General features: G+C 44.8%; 1 protein-coding gene across 1 annotated transcript in view; it reads right to left on the bottom strand.

Annotated features, from left to right (window-relative positions):
- LOC120048785 (peroxisomal carnitine O-octanoyltransferase-like) overlaps positions 1-17,318 on the bottom strand; it is a 36,021-nt gene that overhangs the window by 2,975 nt on the left and 15,728 nt on the right. The window contains exons 4-15 of the mRNA XM_038995003.1: positions 7,459-7,640; positions 6,639-6,763; positions 5,283-5,391; positions 5,101-5,194; positions 4,889-5,014; positions 4,702-4,803; positions 4,493-4,576; positions 4,081-4,188; positions 3,768-3,898; positions 3,020-3,143; positions 2,729-2,901; positions 2,544-2,663 (exon numbers count right to left, since the gene is read on the bottom strand). Coding sequence (XP_038850931.1) covers positions 2,544-2,663; positions 2,729-2,901; positions 3,020-3,143; positions 3,768-3,898; positions 4,081-4,188; positions 4,493-4,576; positions 4,702-4,803; positions 4,889-5,014; positions 5,101-5,194; positions 5,283-5,391; positions 6,639-6,763; positions 7,459-7,640 — 1,478 coding nt within the window. The remainder of the gene's footprint in view (positions 1-2,543; positions 2,664-2,728; positions 2,902-3,019; positions 3,144-3,767; positions 3,899-4,080; positions 4,189-4,492; positions 4,577-4,701; positions 4,804-4,888; positions 5,015-5,100; positions 5,195-5,282; positions 5,392-6,638; positions 6,764-7,458; positions 7,641-17,318) is intronic.

Here is a 17,318-nt window from a genome sequence, read left to right as displayed (position 1 = left end):
AGGGCGTGACAGCTCTACTTTCCGGCTACCCAGATTAAGCACTAAATAAACTTCAGTTAGTGCTAAATACAGTCACTAGAATCCTGACTAGAACCAAAAAATTTGATCATATTACTCCAGTGCTAGCCTCCCTACACTGGCTTCCTGTTAAGGCAAGGGCTGATTTCAAGGTTTTACTGCTAACCTACAAAGCATTACATGGGCTTGCTCCTACCTATCTTTCCAATTTGGTCCTGCCGTACATACCTACACATACGCTACGGTCACAAGACGCAGGCCTCCTAATTGTCCCTAGAATTTCAAACAGCTGGAGGCAGGGCTTTCTCCTATAGAGCTCCATTTTTATGGAATGGTCTGCCTACCCATGTGAGAGACGCAGACTCGGTCTCAACCTTTAAGTCTTTACTGAAGACTCATCTCTTCAGTAGGCCCTATGATTGAGTGTAGTCTGGCCCAGGAGTGTGAAGGTGAACGGAAAGGCACTGGAGCAACGAACCGCCCTTGCTGCCTCTACCTGGCTGGTTCCCCTCTCTCCACTGGGATTCTCTGCCTCTAACCCTATTACAGGGGCTGTGTCACTGGCTTACTGGTGCTCTTCCATGCCGTCCCTAGGAGGGGTGCGTCACTTGAGTGGGTTGAGTCACTGACGTGGTCTTCCTGTCTGGGTTGGCGCCCCCCCTTGGGTTGTGCCGTGGCGGAGATCTTTGTGGGCTATACTCGGCCTTGTCTTAGGATGGTAAGTTGGTGGTTGAAGATATCCCTCTAGTGGTGTGGGGACTGTGCTTTGGCAAAGTGGGTGGGGTTATATCCTGCCTGTTTGGCCCTGGTATCATCGGATGGGGCCACAGTGTCTCCTGACCCCTTCTGTCTCAGTCTCCAGTATTTATGCTGCAGTAGTTGTCGGGGGGCTAGGGTCAGTCTGTTATATCTGGAGTATTTCTCCTGTCTTATCCGGTGTCCTGTGTGAATTTAAGTATGCTCTCTCTAATTCTCTCTTTCTTTCTCTCTTTCTTTCTTTCTCTCTCTCTCGGAGGACCTGAGCCCTAGGACCATGCCTCAGGACTACCTGGCATGATGACTCCTTGTTGTCCCCAGTCTACCTGGCCGTGCTGCTGCTTCAGTTTCAACTGTTCTGCTTGCGGCTATGGAACCCTGAACTGTTCACTGTGATTACTATTATTTGACCTTGCTGGTCATTTATGAACATTTGAACATCTTGGCCATGTTCTGTTATAATCTCCACCCGGCACAGCCAGAAGAGGACTGGCCACCCCTCATAGCCTGGTTCCTCTCTAGGTTTCTTCCTAGGTTTTGGCCTTTCTAGGGAGTTTTTCCTAGCCACCGTGCTTCTACACCTGCATTGCTTGCTGTTTGGGGTTTTAGGCTGGGTTTCTGTACAGCACTTTGATATATCAGCTGATGTAAGAAGGGCTATATAAATACATTTGATATGTATGTGTGTGTGAGTGTTTACTGGTCAAACTGTGGATGATATTGTGTGGGGTCAGTCTGTCTGTGTGTGTGTGTGTGTGTGTGTGTGTGTGTGTGTGTGTGTGTGTGTGTGTGTGTGTGTGTGTGTGTGTGTTTACTGGTCAAACTGTAGATGATGTTGCGTGGGGTCAGTGTGTGTGTGTGTGTGTGTGTGTGTGTGTGTGTATGTGTGTGTGTGTGTGTTTACTGGTCAAAGTGTGAATGATGTTGCGTGGGGTCAGTGTGTGTGTGTGTGTGTGTGTGTGTGTGTGTGTGTGTGTGTGTGTGTGTGTGTGTGTGTGTGTGTGTGTGTGTGTGTGTGTGTGTGTGTGTGTTTACTGGTCAAACTGTAGATGATGTTGCGTGGGGTCAGTGTGTGTGTGTGTGTGTGTGTGTGTTTACTGGTCAAAGTGTGAATGATGTTGCGTGGGGTCAGTGTGTGTGTGTGTGTTAACTGGTCAAACTGTGGATGATGTTGCGTGGGGTCATTGTGTGTGTTTGTGTTTACTGGTCAAACTGTGGATGATGTTGTGTGGAGTCAGTGTGTGTGTGTGTGTTTACTGGTCAAACTGTGGATGATGTTGCGTGGGGTCAGTGTGTGTGTGTGTGTGGTGTGTGTGTGTGTGTGTGTGTGTGTGTTTACTGGTCAAAGTGTGAATGATGTTGCGTGGGGTCAGTGTGTGTGTGTGTGTGTGTGTGTGTGTGTGTGTGTGTGTGTGTGTGTGTGTGTGTGTGTGTGTGTGTGTGTGTGTGTGTGTGTGTGTGTGTGTGTTTACTGGTCAAACTGTAGATGATGTTGCGTGGGGTCAGTGTGTGTGTGTGTGTGTGTGTGTGTGTGTGTGTGTGTGTGTGTGTGTGTGTGTGTGTTTACTGGTCAAAGTGTGAATGATGTTGCGTGGGGTCAGTGTGTGTGTGTGTGTGTGTGTGTGTGTGTGTGTGTGTGTGTGTGTGTGTGTGTGTGTGTGTGTGTGTGTGTGTGTGTGTGTGTGTGTGTGTGTATGTGTGTGTGTGTTTACTGGTCAAACTGTGGATGATGTTGCGTGGGGTCAGTGTGTGGGTGTGTAATAGCCTACCTGTCGTCTCCGATGCGGTAGAAGAACCCGTAGCCATGGTGCACCATGGGAGCAACCGCTCCCAGGACTGTGGTGTAGCCAACCAGACTGGTGGACAGGGTAAAGTTACCGCCCCCGCCACTGGAGAGAGAACACACACAAATGACACACACCATAAACACACACAAACAATCACACAAACACACCTCTTGGAATACAGTGGATCAGTGAAAAGGTCTGGCATAGGAAGTCCCTCCTCCTTGGCGATCAGGTACAGGCCCAGGAGATGTCTGTCAAAACCTTTTCCGTTCTGTGCCTCAGCCATCAGTTTGTTGTGCTTGTTGAAGGCCAGCAGCAGGGCTTTCCTCTTAGCCTCAGCCTGGGAGACATACAGAAAGTCAGAGTGTAAATAGCCTGGTCGCCAGATTTACATGTATGGCATGACAATGTATGAGGAACTAATCGTTTACTGGATACACACGCACTCTCACACTTACGCTGGCTGCAGGGAGGAGCATGGTATGGCACCAGTTCTGTGCCTCCAGGGTACAGGGCCTCATGGTCTCAGTCCTGCCGTGGTAGAACCTTCTGGTCATCGCTGTCTCATAGCAACTACCTAACCTGGGAGGGGGGATTATCATCAGTTATGGAGAGAATATTGGAGGAAGGATGGATGAATTTGATGGATAGATGGATGGGCGGGTGGATGAATGTTGGGTTGATGGATTAATTGGATGATAGTGGATGCAGGGCCGGCTCCAAGCATAAGAGACATAAGCCGTTGCTTAGGGCCCCAGGCCGCCCTCAACCTCCCCCCAAATTATTATTATTTGAGAGTTAGAATAGTAGAATACACCAGTTGCAAGGTCAAAATGTGGTTCTGCACCAGCAATTTCTCTCTTGTTATGTCAGCTCTGGCAGTCATTCAATTCACCATGTCTTCTAACATTTTTAAAATTGGTAAGTTAGTCTAGCCAGCTATCTAAACTTGTAATCATGGCTGAACACTGACCAGGGTGCCTAGGGGCCCTGACCTCCAGGGGGCCCCTATTGATTTTGTTAGTCACTCACTCTATCATCATTAACATGGCATAAGTCACGGCAAAATGTGTAGAATTACAAGAAATTTGCTTTAAAACTGAAAATAATGTCTCTCCCCCCCATGGCCTAGCTTAGGCCCCAACGAAATCTCGCTTAGAGCCCCAAAAAGGCTAGAGCCGGCCCTGGCTGGATGGATGGTGTTACCTCCCATGCTGTCTGTAATAAGCCAGTTGAAGGGCCAGTTGTATGAAGGTGTCTGGGTGGAGCTTCCTCTGTTTGATGGCTGCTTTCCCAAACGAGGTGAACGCATAACACACCACCTGCAAGTCCTGAGTCTGGAGACACACACACAGGTGTCTGTCAAACCAGATATCACTCAGATTAGAGTTGTGTGTGTTGGGGAGTGTAAGGGCCTGTGAGGGTGTGTTTGTGATCAACACAACACCTGCGATGGTCCAATCTGACCACCACGGGGAAGCAGAGTCATGAATGTGTATGTGTTTATGTGTGAACTCACAGTCTCAAAGTACTGTTGCTTGGCATGTGCAACGTCACTCCTGACTCTGTCATCCACAGTGAAGACCAACTCTTCAGGAAGAGGCATAGGCCGCACTGTCTCAGAGCCCTACACAGACACACACAATACAAATGATACTGTTGCTTACTCACAGTGAAATTAACCTGTTTATTACCTGATACATGGAAGCATAATAGAGAGCCACCTTATCCTGTTGTTCTAAGGTTAGAGCTACGGCGTAAAACCAGAGTGTAGTTTTATGCTTACGCCCAGGTTCCACTGAAATGAACAGGAGTGTCTCACACTCAGCAATACTTATGCGTCCGGTTTAGCAGGCCAGTACGGCACTTAGAATTAAGGACAAACAAGATATACAGTCACTGAAAATAAGTTCAATAGAAACAGTATTTACCTTCCACTTGCCGTCTGTAGCTTTGAGCTGCTGATCCACATAGTAACAGTGAGTTACCAGCACCATGGCATCGTAGGGGGCATGCTGCAACACACACCATTAATTACCATATATAGGAGCACACTCACAACAAAACATCATTACACTACTGCTAACAGAGGAGTATTGTTATTTCAAATCGTCTCTCTCTCTACAAAACAGTAACACACGTCACAATTGGATCCGAAGGTTCCGTCAGCGAAGGAGATGGAGTTGTAGGACTTGTCTCCCCAGCGGATGGTGGGGTCTCCTGTCAGCGCTTCCCGGGTCACCTGGGGGCAAAGACCAAAGGTCAGATTATACCATACTAAGGATGGTATGGATGCCTGTGGTGTGTGTGTGTGTGTGTGTACGTACCGGTGTGTAGTTCTCTGCAGTAGCGTAGGGTTTAGCATCGTCCAGTGAGATCACAAACAGACTGCTCTGGATGGTCTCTAAGATGGTCTTATTGGCTGGATCTATACCTATCAGATACTCCCTGGCCTACAAACACAGAGAGAGCGAAAGAGAGAGAGAGAAAGGTTTAGGGCATGGTGATGTCCATTCTATACAGCCAACTTCACACACACCTTAGCCCAGCGTGTCCTCTCCTCTGAGGTGAGAGCGGCGACACCATCTCCCGCTGGCTCCTCCTCACAACACTGCTTCACATGGGTCAGCTGCCTACACACACACACACAAAGGCACATAAATACATGCAAATATATGCAGATGCACACAAATATACCTAAATATCCACCGGCCAGAATACCTGAGCAGCTCTGGAGGGGTAAGAATGTGTCCGTCACACACTGCATCAAACGAGAAGAAACGCCCCTTACACATCACCACCACATGGGAGGGGCATGGACCCTCGCTCTCTACAACACACACAGAAAAAACATCAATACATACAGTATCAGTCAAAAGTTTGGACACACCTACTCATTCCAGGGTTTTACTTTATTTTTACAATTTTCTACATTGTAGAATAATAGTGAAGACATCAAAACTATGTAACAACACATATGGAATCAGGCAGTAACCAAAAAAGTGTTAAACAAATCAACCTATATTTTATATTTGAGATTCTTCAAAGTAGCCACTCCTTGCCTTGATGGCAGCTTTGCACACTCTTGGCATTCTCTCAACCAGCTTCATCTGGAATGCTTATCCAACAGTTTTTAAGAAGTTCCCACATATGCTGAGCACTTGTTCGCTGCTTTTCCTTCACTCTGCGGTCCAACTGATCCCAAACCATCTCAATTGGGTTAGGTCAGGTGATTGTGGAGGCCAGGTCATCTGATGCAGCACTCCATCATTATCCTTAGTCAAATAGCCCTTATTTTGGGTCATTGTCCTTTTGAAAAACAAATTATAGTCAAACCAGATGGGATGGCGTATCGATGCACAATGCTGTGGTAGCCATGCTGGTTAAGTGTGCCTTGAATTCTAAATAAATCTCTGAGTGTCACCAGCAAAGCACCCCCACCCAATCACACCTCCTCCTCCATGCTTCACAGTGGGAACCCCACATGCAGAGATCATCTGTTCACCTACGCTGCACGTCACAAAGACACAACGGTTGGAACCAAAAATCTAAAATCTGGCCTCATCAGACCAAAGGACAGATTTCCACCGGTTTTATGTCCATTGCTTGTGTTTACTGGCCCAAGCAAGTCTCTTCTTCTTATTGGTGTCCTTTAGTAGTGGTTTCTTTGTAGCAATTCGAGCATGAAGGCCTGATTCAGACGGTCTCCTCTGAACAGTTGATGTTGAGATGTGTCTGTTACTTGAACTCTGTGAAGCATTTATTTGGGCTGCATTTTCTGGGGCTGGTAATTCTAATGAACTTATCCTCTGCAACAGAGGTAACTCTGTGTCTTCATTTCCTGTGGCGGTCCTCATGAGCCAGTTTCATCATAGCGCTTGATGGTTTTTGTGACTGCACTTGAAGAAACGTTCAACGTTCCTGAAATTTTCCAGATTGACTGACCTTCATGTCTTAAAGTAATCAATACACACATGTAAAACACACACAAACACACCTAAATAAATAACACAGAGTACTACACACAAACAAACCACAAACATCATATTGCATGGCGGTGTCGGGGGGGTCACCTACCTGTCTTAAAGTAGTTGATGATGGTATCCTTGGTGACTCCAGGAACTTTACATGTACAGAACAGCATTCTGAACTGGTCCATATCCAACACCACATTACCAGCTTTATGAGGGTCCAGCCTCTCCCTGTCGGGGACCACACAGTCAGAGAGTGTGTACTGAACGTGGGTAGGGATACACAAGGTACACACCGTCCAACTAAATGCTTAGTTGCAGGTTCCTTCTCGACAATGAAACAATAAGAAATAAAATATAATAATATGAACATAAAGTAACTGGCTCAGTAGAATAGAATGAATATTTGTCACAACTATAATACAGGAAGGCACAATTTATAGTTCAATATTAACACGTGTTTTGGGGAAGGGGGGGATTGGAGGGCAAGTGTTTAAATTGTGCATTATTTAGCAATCGTAGCAGTAGTTGTGATGCGTGTGCAACCTTAATATATATACACGGAGTGTACAAAACATTAGGAACACCTTCCTAATATTGAGTTGCACGCCCTTTTGCCCTCAGAACAGCCTCAATTCGTTGAAGCATGGACTCTACAAGGTGTCGAAAGCGTTCCACAGGGATGCTGGCCCATGTTGACTCCCCGTTCAAAAGGCACTTCAATATTTATCACACACACAATCCATGTCTCAATTATCTCAAGGTTAAAAATCCTTCTTTAACCTGTCTCCTCCCCTTCATCTACACTGATTGAAGTGGATTTAACAAGTGACATCAATAAGTGATTATAGCTTTCACCTGGATTCACCTGGTCAGTCTATGTCATGGAAAAAACGTGTTTTGTACACTCAATGTGAGTATCTTACATGCGAAGCAGGTCCCAGTACTGTAGAGTGTGCCACATGCTAATGCTGGTCCTCTGTAGCTGTACTCCCTCTGTAGGGGGCCAGCAGTGCTCTAGGTAGGGTGCAGGACCTCCGAAGTTCACATTCAACTGGGAGGGGTAACGCATTTCCAGATAGGCTGCATCCAACCACCACTCCTCCAACTGCAGGAAAACACACAGACACAGAATAAAGATGAAACACTGCAGGGAGACCATAATGACTGCAGTATTTAAAACACTCAAAGATTCCCTTTTGTAGTTGCTCAGGGTCGAGCATGGTGTGTGACCAGTTCCCACAGGTTGTAGCTGTGCAGTGTGTTGAGTGTAGAGGTCGACTGATTAATCGGAATGGCCGATCATAACAATCGGTAATCAGCATTTTTGGACACCGATCATGGCAGATTACATTGCACTCCACGAGGAGACTGCGTGGCAGGCAGACTACCTGTTATGCGAGTGCAGCAAGGAGCCAAGGTAAATTGCTAGCTAGCATTAAACTTATCTTATAAAAAACAATCAATCAATCATAATCACTAGTTAACTACACATGGTTGATGATATTACTAGTTTATCTAGCTTGTTATGCGTTGCATATAATCGATGCGGTGCCTGTTCATTTATCATTGAATCACAGCCTACTTCGCCAAACAGGTGATTTAACAAGTGCATTCGCGGAAAAGGCACTGTCGTTGCACCAATGTGTACCTAACCATAAACATAAACGCCATTCTTAAAATCAATACACATAAGTATATATTTTTAAACCTGCATATTTAGTTAATATTGCCTGCTAACATGAATTTCTTTTAACTAGGGAAATTGTGTCACTTCTCTTGCGTTCTGTGCAACAGAGTCAGGGTATATGCAGCCGTTTGGGCTGCCTGGCTCGTTGCGAACTGTGTGAAGACCATTTCTTCCTAATAAAGACAGTCAACTTCGCCAAACGGGGGATGATTTAACAAAAGCACATTTGCGAAAAAAGCACTATCGCTGCACGAATGTACCTAACCATAAACATCAATGCCTTTCTTAAAATCAATACACAGAAGTATATATTTTTAAACCTGCATATTTAGTTAAAATAAATTAATGTTAGCAGGCAATATTAACTAGTCAAATTGTATCACTTCTCTTGCGTTCATTGCACGCAGAGTCAGGGTACATGCAACAGTTTGGGCCGCCTGGCTAGTTGCGAACTAATTTGCCAGAATTTTACATAATTATGAAATAACATTGAAGGTTGTGCAATGTAACAGCAATATTTAGACTTATGGATGCCACCCGTTAGATAAAATACGGAACGGTTCCGTATTTCACTGAAAGAATAAATTATTCTAAATGATAGTGTCCGGAATTGACCATATTAATGACTTACGGCTCATATTTCTGTGTTATTATATTATAATTAAGTCTATGATTTTATAGCGCAGTCTAACTGAGCGATAGTAGGCAGCAGCAGGCTCGTAAGCATTCATTCAAACAGCACTTTCCTGCGTTTGCCAGCAGCTCTTTGCAATGCTTCAAGCATTGCGCTGTTTATGACTTCAAGCCTACCAACTCCCGAGATTAGGCTGGCAATACTAAAGTACCTATTAGAACATCCAATAGTCAAAGGTATATGAAATACAAATGGTATAGAGAGAAATAATCCTACAATAACTACAACCTAAAACTTCTTACCTGGGAATATTGAAGACTCATGTTAAAGGAACCACCAGCTTTCATATGTTCTCATGTTCTGAGCAAGGAACTTAAACATTAGCTTTTTTACATGGCACATATTGCACTTTTACTTTCTTCTCCAACACTTTGTTTTTGCATTATTTATTTGAGACTAAATAGATGTTATTGATGTATTATATTAAGTTCAAATAAAAGTGTTCATTGTTCATTCAGTATTGTTGTAATTGTCATTATTACAAATATACACTGCTCAAAAAAATAAAGGGAACACTAAAATAACACATCCTAGATCTGAATGAATGAAATATTCGTATTAAATACTTTTTTCTTTACATAGTTGAATGTGCTGACAACAAAATCACACAAACATTATCAATGGAAATCAAATTTATCAACCCATGGAGGTCTGGATTTGGAGTCACACTCAAAATTAAAGTGGAAAACCACACTACAGGCTGATCCAACTTTGATGTAATGTCCTTAAAACAAGTCGAAATGAGGCTCAGTAGTGTGTGTGGCCTCCACGTGCCTGTATGCCCTCCCTACAACGCCTGGGCATGCTCCTGATGAGGTGGCGGATGGTCTCCTGAGGGATCTCCTCCCAGACCTGGACTAAAGCATCCGCCAACTCCTGGACAGTCTGTGGTGCAACGTGGCGTTGGTGGATGGAGCGAGACATGTCCCAGATGTGCTCAATTGGATTCAGGTCTGGGGAACGGGCGGGCCAGTCCATAGCATCAATGCCTTCCTCTTGCAGGAACTGCTGACACACTCCAGCCACATGAGGTCTAGCATTGTCTTGCATTAGGAGGAACCCAGGGCCAACCGCACCAGCATATGGTCTCACAAGGGGTCTGAGGATCTCATCTCGGTACCTAATGGCAGTCAGGCTACCTCTGGCGAGCCCATGTAGGGCTGTGCGGCCCCCCAAAGAAATGCCACCCCACACCATGACTGACCCACCGCCAAACCGGTCATGCTGGAGGATGTTACAGGCAGCAGAACGTTCTCCACGGCGTCTCCAGACTGTCACGTCTGTCACATGTGCTCAGTGTGAACCTGCTTTCATCTGTGAAGAGCACAGGGCGCCAGTGGCAAATTTGCCAATCTTGGTGTTCTCTGGCAAATGCCAAACGTCCTGCACGGTGTTGGGCTGTAAGCACAACCCCCACCTGTGGACGTCGGGCCCTCATACCACCCTCATGGAGTCTGTTTCTGACCGTTTGAGCAGACACATGCACATTTGTGGCCTGCTGGAGGTCATTTTGCAGGGCTCTGGCAGTGCTCCTCCTTGCACAAAGGCGGAGGTAGCGGTCCTGCTGCTGGGTTGTTGCCCTCCTACGGCCTCCTCCACGTCTCCTGATGTACTGGCCTGTCTCCTGGTGGCGCCTCCATGCTCTGGACACTACGCTGACAGACACAGCAAACCTTCTTGCCACAGCTCGCATTGATGTGCCATCCTGGATGAGCTGCACTACCTGAGCCACTTGCGTGGGTTGTAGACTCCGTCTCATGCTACTGTGACAGGTTAAAGGAAATACTAATAGCCTGTTATACATTAAACAGTATTAGTAAATTCATAGTATGTGAGGATCTTAAAACATCTAAGGTTAAGAAGATCATGCACTCAGTATTAGTTGATAGATTGATAACATTTATATAATTGTGTTCAAATCCGTCAAGCATACAAAGGGTACGAATTGTAAGAGGAATGTGTAAACGTTATGTTGATTACTTTATGTTGTCGTGGGTAAAAGTGTTAATCTGTGATCTACTAAATGCTCTTAATCTATGAGCCTGAGATCGATTGCTCTGGTCTCCACTCAAGTTCACGGAGAATTCGCGGTCTTTTTCTCATTGCACTAAAAGTTCAATGAGTAAACATTCCGTATCACAATTGTGATTCTTTCACCCCTTTTTCAGGTACGTTATTGATGATAAAAAAGAGTAATTTAAATGTAATAACTCGCTAACATGTCAAGAGTGTTTAAGGTTTGTCTTAGTAACATATTGAGGAAGTTAGTTAAGTTTGCAGAGAGTAATATGAGCCCTGCTCGGTTGCAGCTAGCTTCGTACTGCTAGGTACTGCTACGTAGCTGCCATTTTATGTCGATTGTGAATGAACAGGTGCGTTGTTAATAAGATATTTTGCGGCGTTATTTGTGTAATGGTTTTTCAAACACTTTATTGCCTGTTGATAAATTGAGTTATGGTTTACTGAGTTAAAGCTTTGTGCTTGACAGTTATATTGAAAATAGTATTTGTTTCAGTGATGTACAGTGTATACTGTTGTGACTTGAATAAGCCTTGTACCCTACAAAACTATCTATTTCCTGTAGATCTGTTATTCTGTAAAATGTGTTACTTATGTAAAATGATTGCACTAAAAGTTCAATGAGTAAACATTCCGTATCACAATTGTGATTCTTTCTCCCCTTTTTCAGGGGTGTAACATTTTTGGAGGCTCCGCTGAGATAGTGTCGTGGAAAATCGGTTCAAATATAACACTTACAAGAACTTGTGAAATCAATTAGGCTTTTAATACAGAGTATATCAAAGCCGGAATGGTCCGCGGAACACACACCGCTTCCCAGCCCCGGCTCCAGTCTTTATACACATATAGCATATGGGTCCAACCCATATGCAAATAAGCATACCTCCCCTAATCCTTCCTGCCACCATTATCTTTTTAGTTCAGGCTTCCTGCTTGTTCACGCCTACTAACGCCCATATCTGCTTTCAGTTAGATTATAATAGTGCTTATAATAATATTATATAATAGTGCCAGACCCGTGCTTGTCCTAAAAATAATATATGTCCATCTATCCTATAGGCCTATGCCTTAGCCCTGTATTTAGCTCAGTGCCTCAGTATGTTCTCTGGTATGTGTGCCCTTATTGGAATCGGCAGACTATGTGTCTCTTCTATCATTAGTGTGTCCAGTTGCCCTAGGTGCCTATTTCTCTGGTATGTGTGCACTTAGTGGAATCAGCAGACTATGTGTCTAGTGTGTCCAGTTGCCCTAGGTGCCTATTTCTCTGGTATGTGTGCACTTAGTGGAATCAGCAGACTATGTGTCTCCTCTTATCATTAGTGTGTCCAGTTGTCCTGGGCGCCTATGTGTCGCCTTCTCTTCGTGTGGTCTGTTTTTAATGTTCAGCTGTCCTATACATTTATGTGTTATCTATGTGTCTCATTTACTCCTACAATAGCTGCTCAGATGTCCAGTTTCCACATCCTGGTTGCTGAATTCCGAGCCAGCTAAATCCCCACATAACAACTCAGGCAGGCTGCAGTGAGGAAAGTGTTGCTGTTCAAGGAGAGCTGGAAGTTGGTGGTTAAGTACGTGTCAACTGAGGCCATTGATCGACCATCAGAGACAGTAAGGACCATCTAATTCAGAGTCAACTCCTGCACAGTAAAAGTTCCTCCTGTTCTGTCAACATGACAACCGCCTTGGAAGAACTACAGGAAGAGGTAGTAGGAGAATTGCACACCCTGACTAAAGACAAGTTACTCGAGATATGTGATTTCCTTGACATATCAGGCGAACAGAGAAGAGATGTTCAAGACAAATCCCGCATATCATTGATGACTCACATTATGATGTTCCTTGAAAGAGAGGAAGTTGCAGAGTTAGAAGATGGCGGCATGTCGGAATTGTTGCTACTTAAAGAGACAATGACAGAGATGATAAGTGGCATAGATAACAAAACAGGGCAAACTGACCATGATATTGAAACAGCCGGAACACATCACAGAATAGAGGAACTGAGAACTGTAACCCCACAACAAAGGGTGGGAACTGAGCAGATTACTGCAGCCAAAGCCAGTGATTCTCTGCGTCAGCCCCAACCCCATGCCAATCTTCAGGGGAGCGTGCCGCTCTCACCCAATGCACAGCCCAGCTCATACTGGCGCAAAGAGTTTAAAATTTCTGGTCAGATAGGTGAACCGGGCCAGAAAGATAAACTGATTTTTTCCAGCCTTGCCCATCAGATCGAGAGTGGACTTAACAGAGGCTATCCTGAGGTAGAAATAGTAGACGCAGTAGTCAGGGCTATTTCTCCAGGCTCACAGCTACGCAGTTACTTGGAAGGTAAACCCCAGCTAACTCTTCCCACACTTAGATGTATCCTGCGTTCCCACTTCCAAGAGAAGAGTGCAACAGAGCTTTACAAACGGCTAGCTTCAGAAGCACAGCATAGCAAGGAGACCCCTAAAAAGCTTCCTGATGCGCGTCTTAGATTTGAGGCAAAAAGTACTGTTTGCATCCCAGGAGTCAGAATCAGGGCTTAAGTATGACCCTGCTCTAGTCCAGCGCATGTGTTTACACACAGTCCTTACAGGTCTCCAGAGCGACAGTATCAGGATAGACATGCAGCCTCTCCTGCTAGATAGTGAAACATCAGATGAGGTTTTGCTAGAGAAGCTTAACATTGCTTGTGCTAATGAGATAGAAAGACGAAACAAAAAGCGGTTTCATGCCCCACAGCCTGCTACAACTGTAAGTGTAGTCCAGTTAGAAGATACGCCATCCACAAAGTGTCCTGTGAAGGAAGCCGAAGTTAAGATACCCGCAGAACTGTTAACAGAGTTAGCTGAACTTAAGACAGGTGTAGCTTCTCTAAAAGGTCTCAGTGCAGAGATTGCTCAGATTAAGGAGACATTACAGCAGCCTATGTGTGGCTCAGTTGGTAGAGCATGGCGCTTGCAATGCCAGGGTTGTGGGTTCGATTCCCACGGGGGGCCAGTACAAAAAAAAAAAGTATGAATGTATGTACTTGTAAGTCGCTCTGGATAAGAGCGTCTGCTAAATGACTTAAATGTAAATGTATGTTTCGGTCACCGCCTTGTGCCTATGCCCCACCTCCAGTTAGGAGGCCAGATAGGGACCCCCAGCCACCTGTGTCCCAGCAGCAGTATTACAGCAACTACAGTCAGTCCCAAGCACCTGACCCTGTGCAGCATCAATATGCACCTAACCGGTATGCCAACCGCTCAAGCTCCAAGGAGGTGTTTTGTCTGCCAGCAGGCCAGAACAGATGCACGCTGCACACACTGCTTCCGATGTGGGAGTGGAGAGCATTTTCAAGCTGGATGTAAAATCCGGGGAGTCAGACCTTCAAGGGAGGCCCCTTTAAACGGGCAAAGGTTACCGCTGAGGGACGAGTGTTAACCGTAGCCACCAAAAAGTCCCAGAAATGTGCAAATTGTGCCAGAGAAGATTCATTTGAGAACCTGAAACAATGTTCATCATGTAAAGAGACACTGTACTGTTCCAAAGTATGTCAAAACCAACATTGGATTAAACATAAGGAAAAATGCACTCACCTGAAAATTAACTCTACCAGTGAAAGGTTTTCCTGCACAGAGGAAAATGCCCACTCCTTACCATCCCTAGCTCAAGGTCGCCACCCCCGTAAGGTCACCTCGCTAGTCGGCAGACAGTGCCTTATTGAGTGTCACCTGAATCGCCACCACCTCCAAGCTCTATGGGACACAGGCTCTCAGGTATCGGTCATTGATGAACGATGGAAAGAGGAATCTCTCCCAAACGCAAGGCTGAGATGTTTCAGAAATCCTGGACTCACCTGCTGATCTCAGGTTGACTGCAGCAAATGGGACTGAAATGCCGTACCTGGGATGGATTGAAACAACTTTTCGGCTAGCCTCTGAAACTGACGAAACAAAGGAACTGATCATCCCAGTGCTGGTAATGAAAGGCTGTCACCTATCTCATCCCATTATAGGTTTCAATGTTATCGAGCACATCCTGACAATGACTGAAAAGACTAAACGATACAGTACAATAAAAACAGCTTTCCCAAGCCTCAAAAGAAACAAGGTGAGTGCTTTTATACAGGCTGTTAGCGCAGAACAGACAGATGAATACGCAGTGAAAACCAAGAAAGAGAAGGTTGCTATCCCAAAACACAGTAGCATTCAGATTGAGTGCCGTGTAGCTTCCCAGCCTTTCAAAGAGGACATGACAATGCTTTTCCAGCCAGACCTGAACTCGCAGTGGCCAGACGACCTTGAGTTCTTTGACACACTAGTCAGAGTCAGGAAAGGGGGTTTTCCAGTTATCAGGCTTGATGTCTCTAACCCCACTGACGACGACATTGCCCTGCTAGGACGCACAATAGTCGGTACAGTACAAACTATTATGACTGTGTTACCTGCCCAAGTATTTGAAAAAACTGTCGCCACAGTGAATCACACCAGCGTTCGAACCCCATGTACTGCTACTGAACAGTGGGATCCACCAGTAGGTTTAACTCACCTAACCGAAGAGCAGAGAGAGGTTGTTAGGCAAATGCTTAGAGAAGTGTCACTCCTTCTCCAGATCAGACAATGACATTGGCTGCATTGAACGATTGAAAATGACTATTTCTCTAAAGGACTCTGAACCAGTCAAGCGCACATACATGTCAGTGCCCAGGCCACTGTATCAGGAGATGAAGGGTCACCTTTATGACCTCATAGCCCAGGGCTGCGTTAGGAAGTCAAACTCTTCATATTCTTCACCTGTCGTGTGCGTTCGTAAGAAGGATGGGACCCTCCGGTTGTGTATAGATTACAGAGACCTGAACAGAAAGACACATCCTGACCGCCAGCCCATCCCTCGGGTCCAAGACATCATGGACAGTTTAGGTGGTAATTCCTGGTTCTCCCTCTTAGATCAGGGAAAAGCTTATCACCAGGGGTTCATCTCTGAAGAAAGCAGACCACTGACAGCATTTGTGACCCCGTGGGGACTCTATGAGTGGATACGGATGCCATTCGGCCTCATGAACGCTCCTGCAGCTTTTCAGCGGTGTATGGAGGAGTGTTTGGAAGGGCTCCGGGATGACATCTGCATTCCTTATCTGGACGACACGCTTGTTTTCAGTAAAACTTTCGACAGCCATGTGAATGATGTGCGAAAAGTTTTGCAGCGTCTCAGAGAGTATGGCATTAACCTGTTTGGGCTGCAGCCCGACACCGGTACACTTATGACAACATCCAGCTCAAGTGCAGGGCGCGAAATTCAAAAGATATTTTTTTTAAATATTTAACTTTCACACATTAACAAGTCCAATACAGCATATGAAAGGTACACATCTTGTGAATCAAGCCAACATGTCCGATTTTTAAAATGTTTTACAGGGAAGACACAATATGTAAATCTATTAGCTAACCACGTTAGCAAAAGACACCACTTTTCTTACTCCATCAGTTTTTTACTCCATCAGTAGCTATCACAAATTCGACCAAATAAAGATATAAATAGCCACTAACCAAGAAACAACTTCATCAGATGACAGTCTGATAACATATTTATTGTATAGCATATGTTTTGTTCGAAAAATTTGCATATTTCAGGTATAAATCATAGTTTACATTTCAGCTACAATCAGAAATTGCACCGAAAGCAGCCATAATATTTACAGACACCAACGTCAAATACCTAATTACTCATCATAAAACATTTCTGAAAAATACATAGTGTACAGCAATTGAAAGACAGGCATCTTGTGATTCCAGACAATATTTCCGATTTATTAAATGTTTTACAGCGAAAACAAAATGTAGCGTTATATTAGCGTAGCCACAATAGCCAGAAACACTTGGGCGCCTACGACCAGTTCACATGCACGACAGATATTAGAAATAGCATCATAAAATGTTTCTTACTTTTGGTGATCTTCCGTCAGAATGTTGGACAAGGTGTCCTTTGTCCAGAACAGTCGTTGTTTGGATCTGGAACGGCAAATTTCCCTCATCATTTAGCATGGGCACTTGCCAAGTGGCACGGATCTCTCCAACGTCAACAAAGTCAGAGAACGGAACACGGCAATACTCCCGAAAAAATTTCAATAATCTGATTAAACTATATTGAAAAAACATACTTTACGATGATATGGTCACATGTATCAAATAAAATCTAAACCGGAGATGTTAGTCGTCCATAACGACAGCTAAACAGAAGGAAAATCCATGTCCCCTTTCGCACGCTCCAGAAACAGGAAATGGACGGTCACGTCATACAAAGAGCTTTAATTCCACCTCAGACCAAAATAAACACGAAATTTCTTCTCTCACCGCCTCTTGACAACCAGGGGAAGGTGTATGAAGTGTACGTAGACTCTTACGTATCATGCCCATGTATAG

This window comes from Salvelinus namaycush, chromosome 5 (assembly GCF_016432855.1).
Source record: "Salvelinus namaycush isolate Seneca chromosome 5, SaNama_1.0, whole genome shotgun sequence".
Lineage (NCBI taxonomy): Eukaryota > Metazoa > Chordata > Actinopteri > Salmoniformes > Salmonidae > Salvelinus > Salvelinus namaycush.
This window is presented reverse-complemented; position numbering and strand designations above follow the sequence as displayed.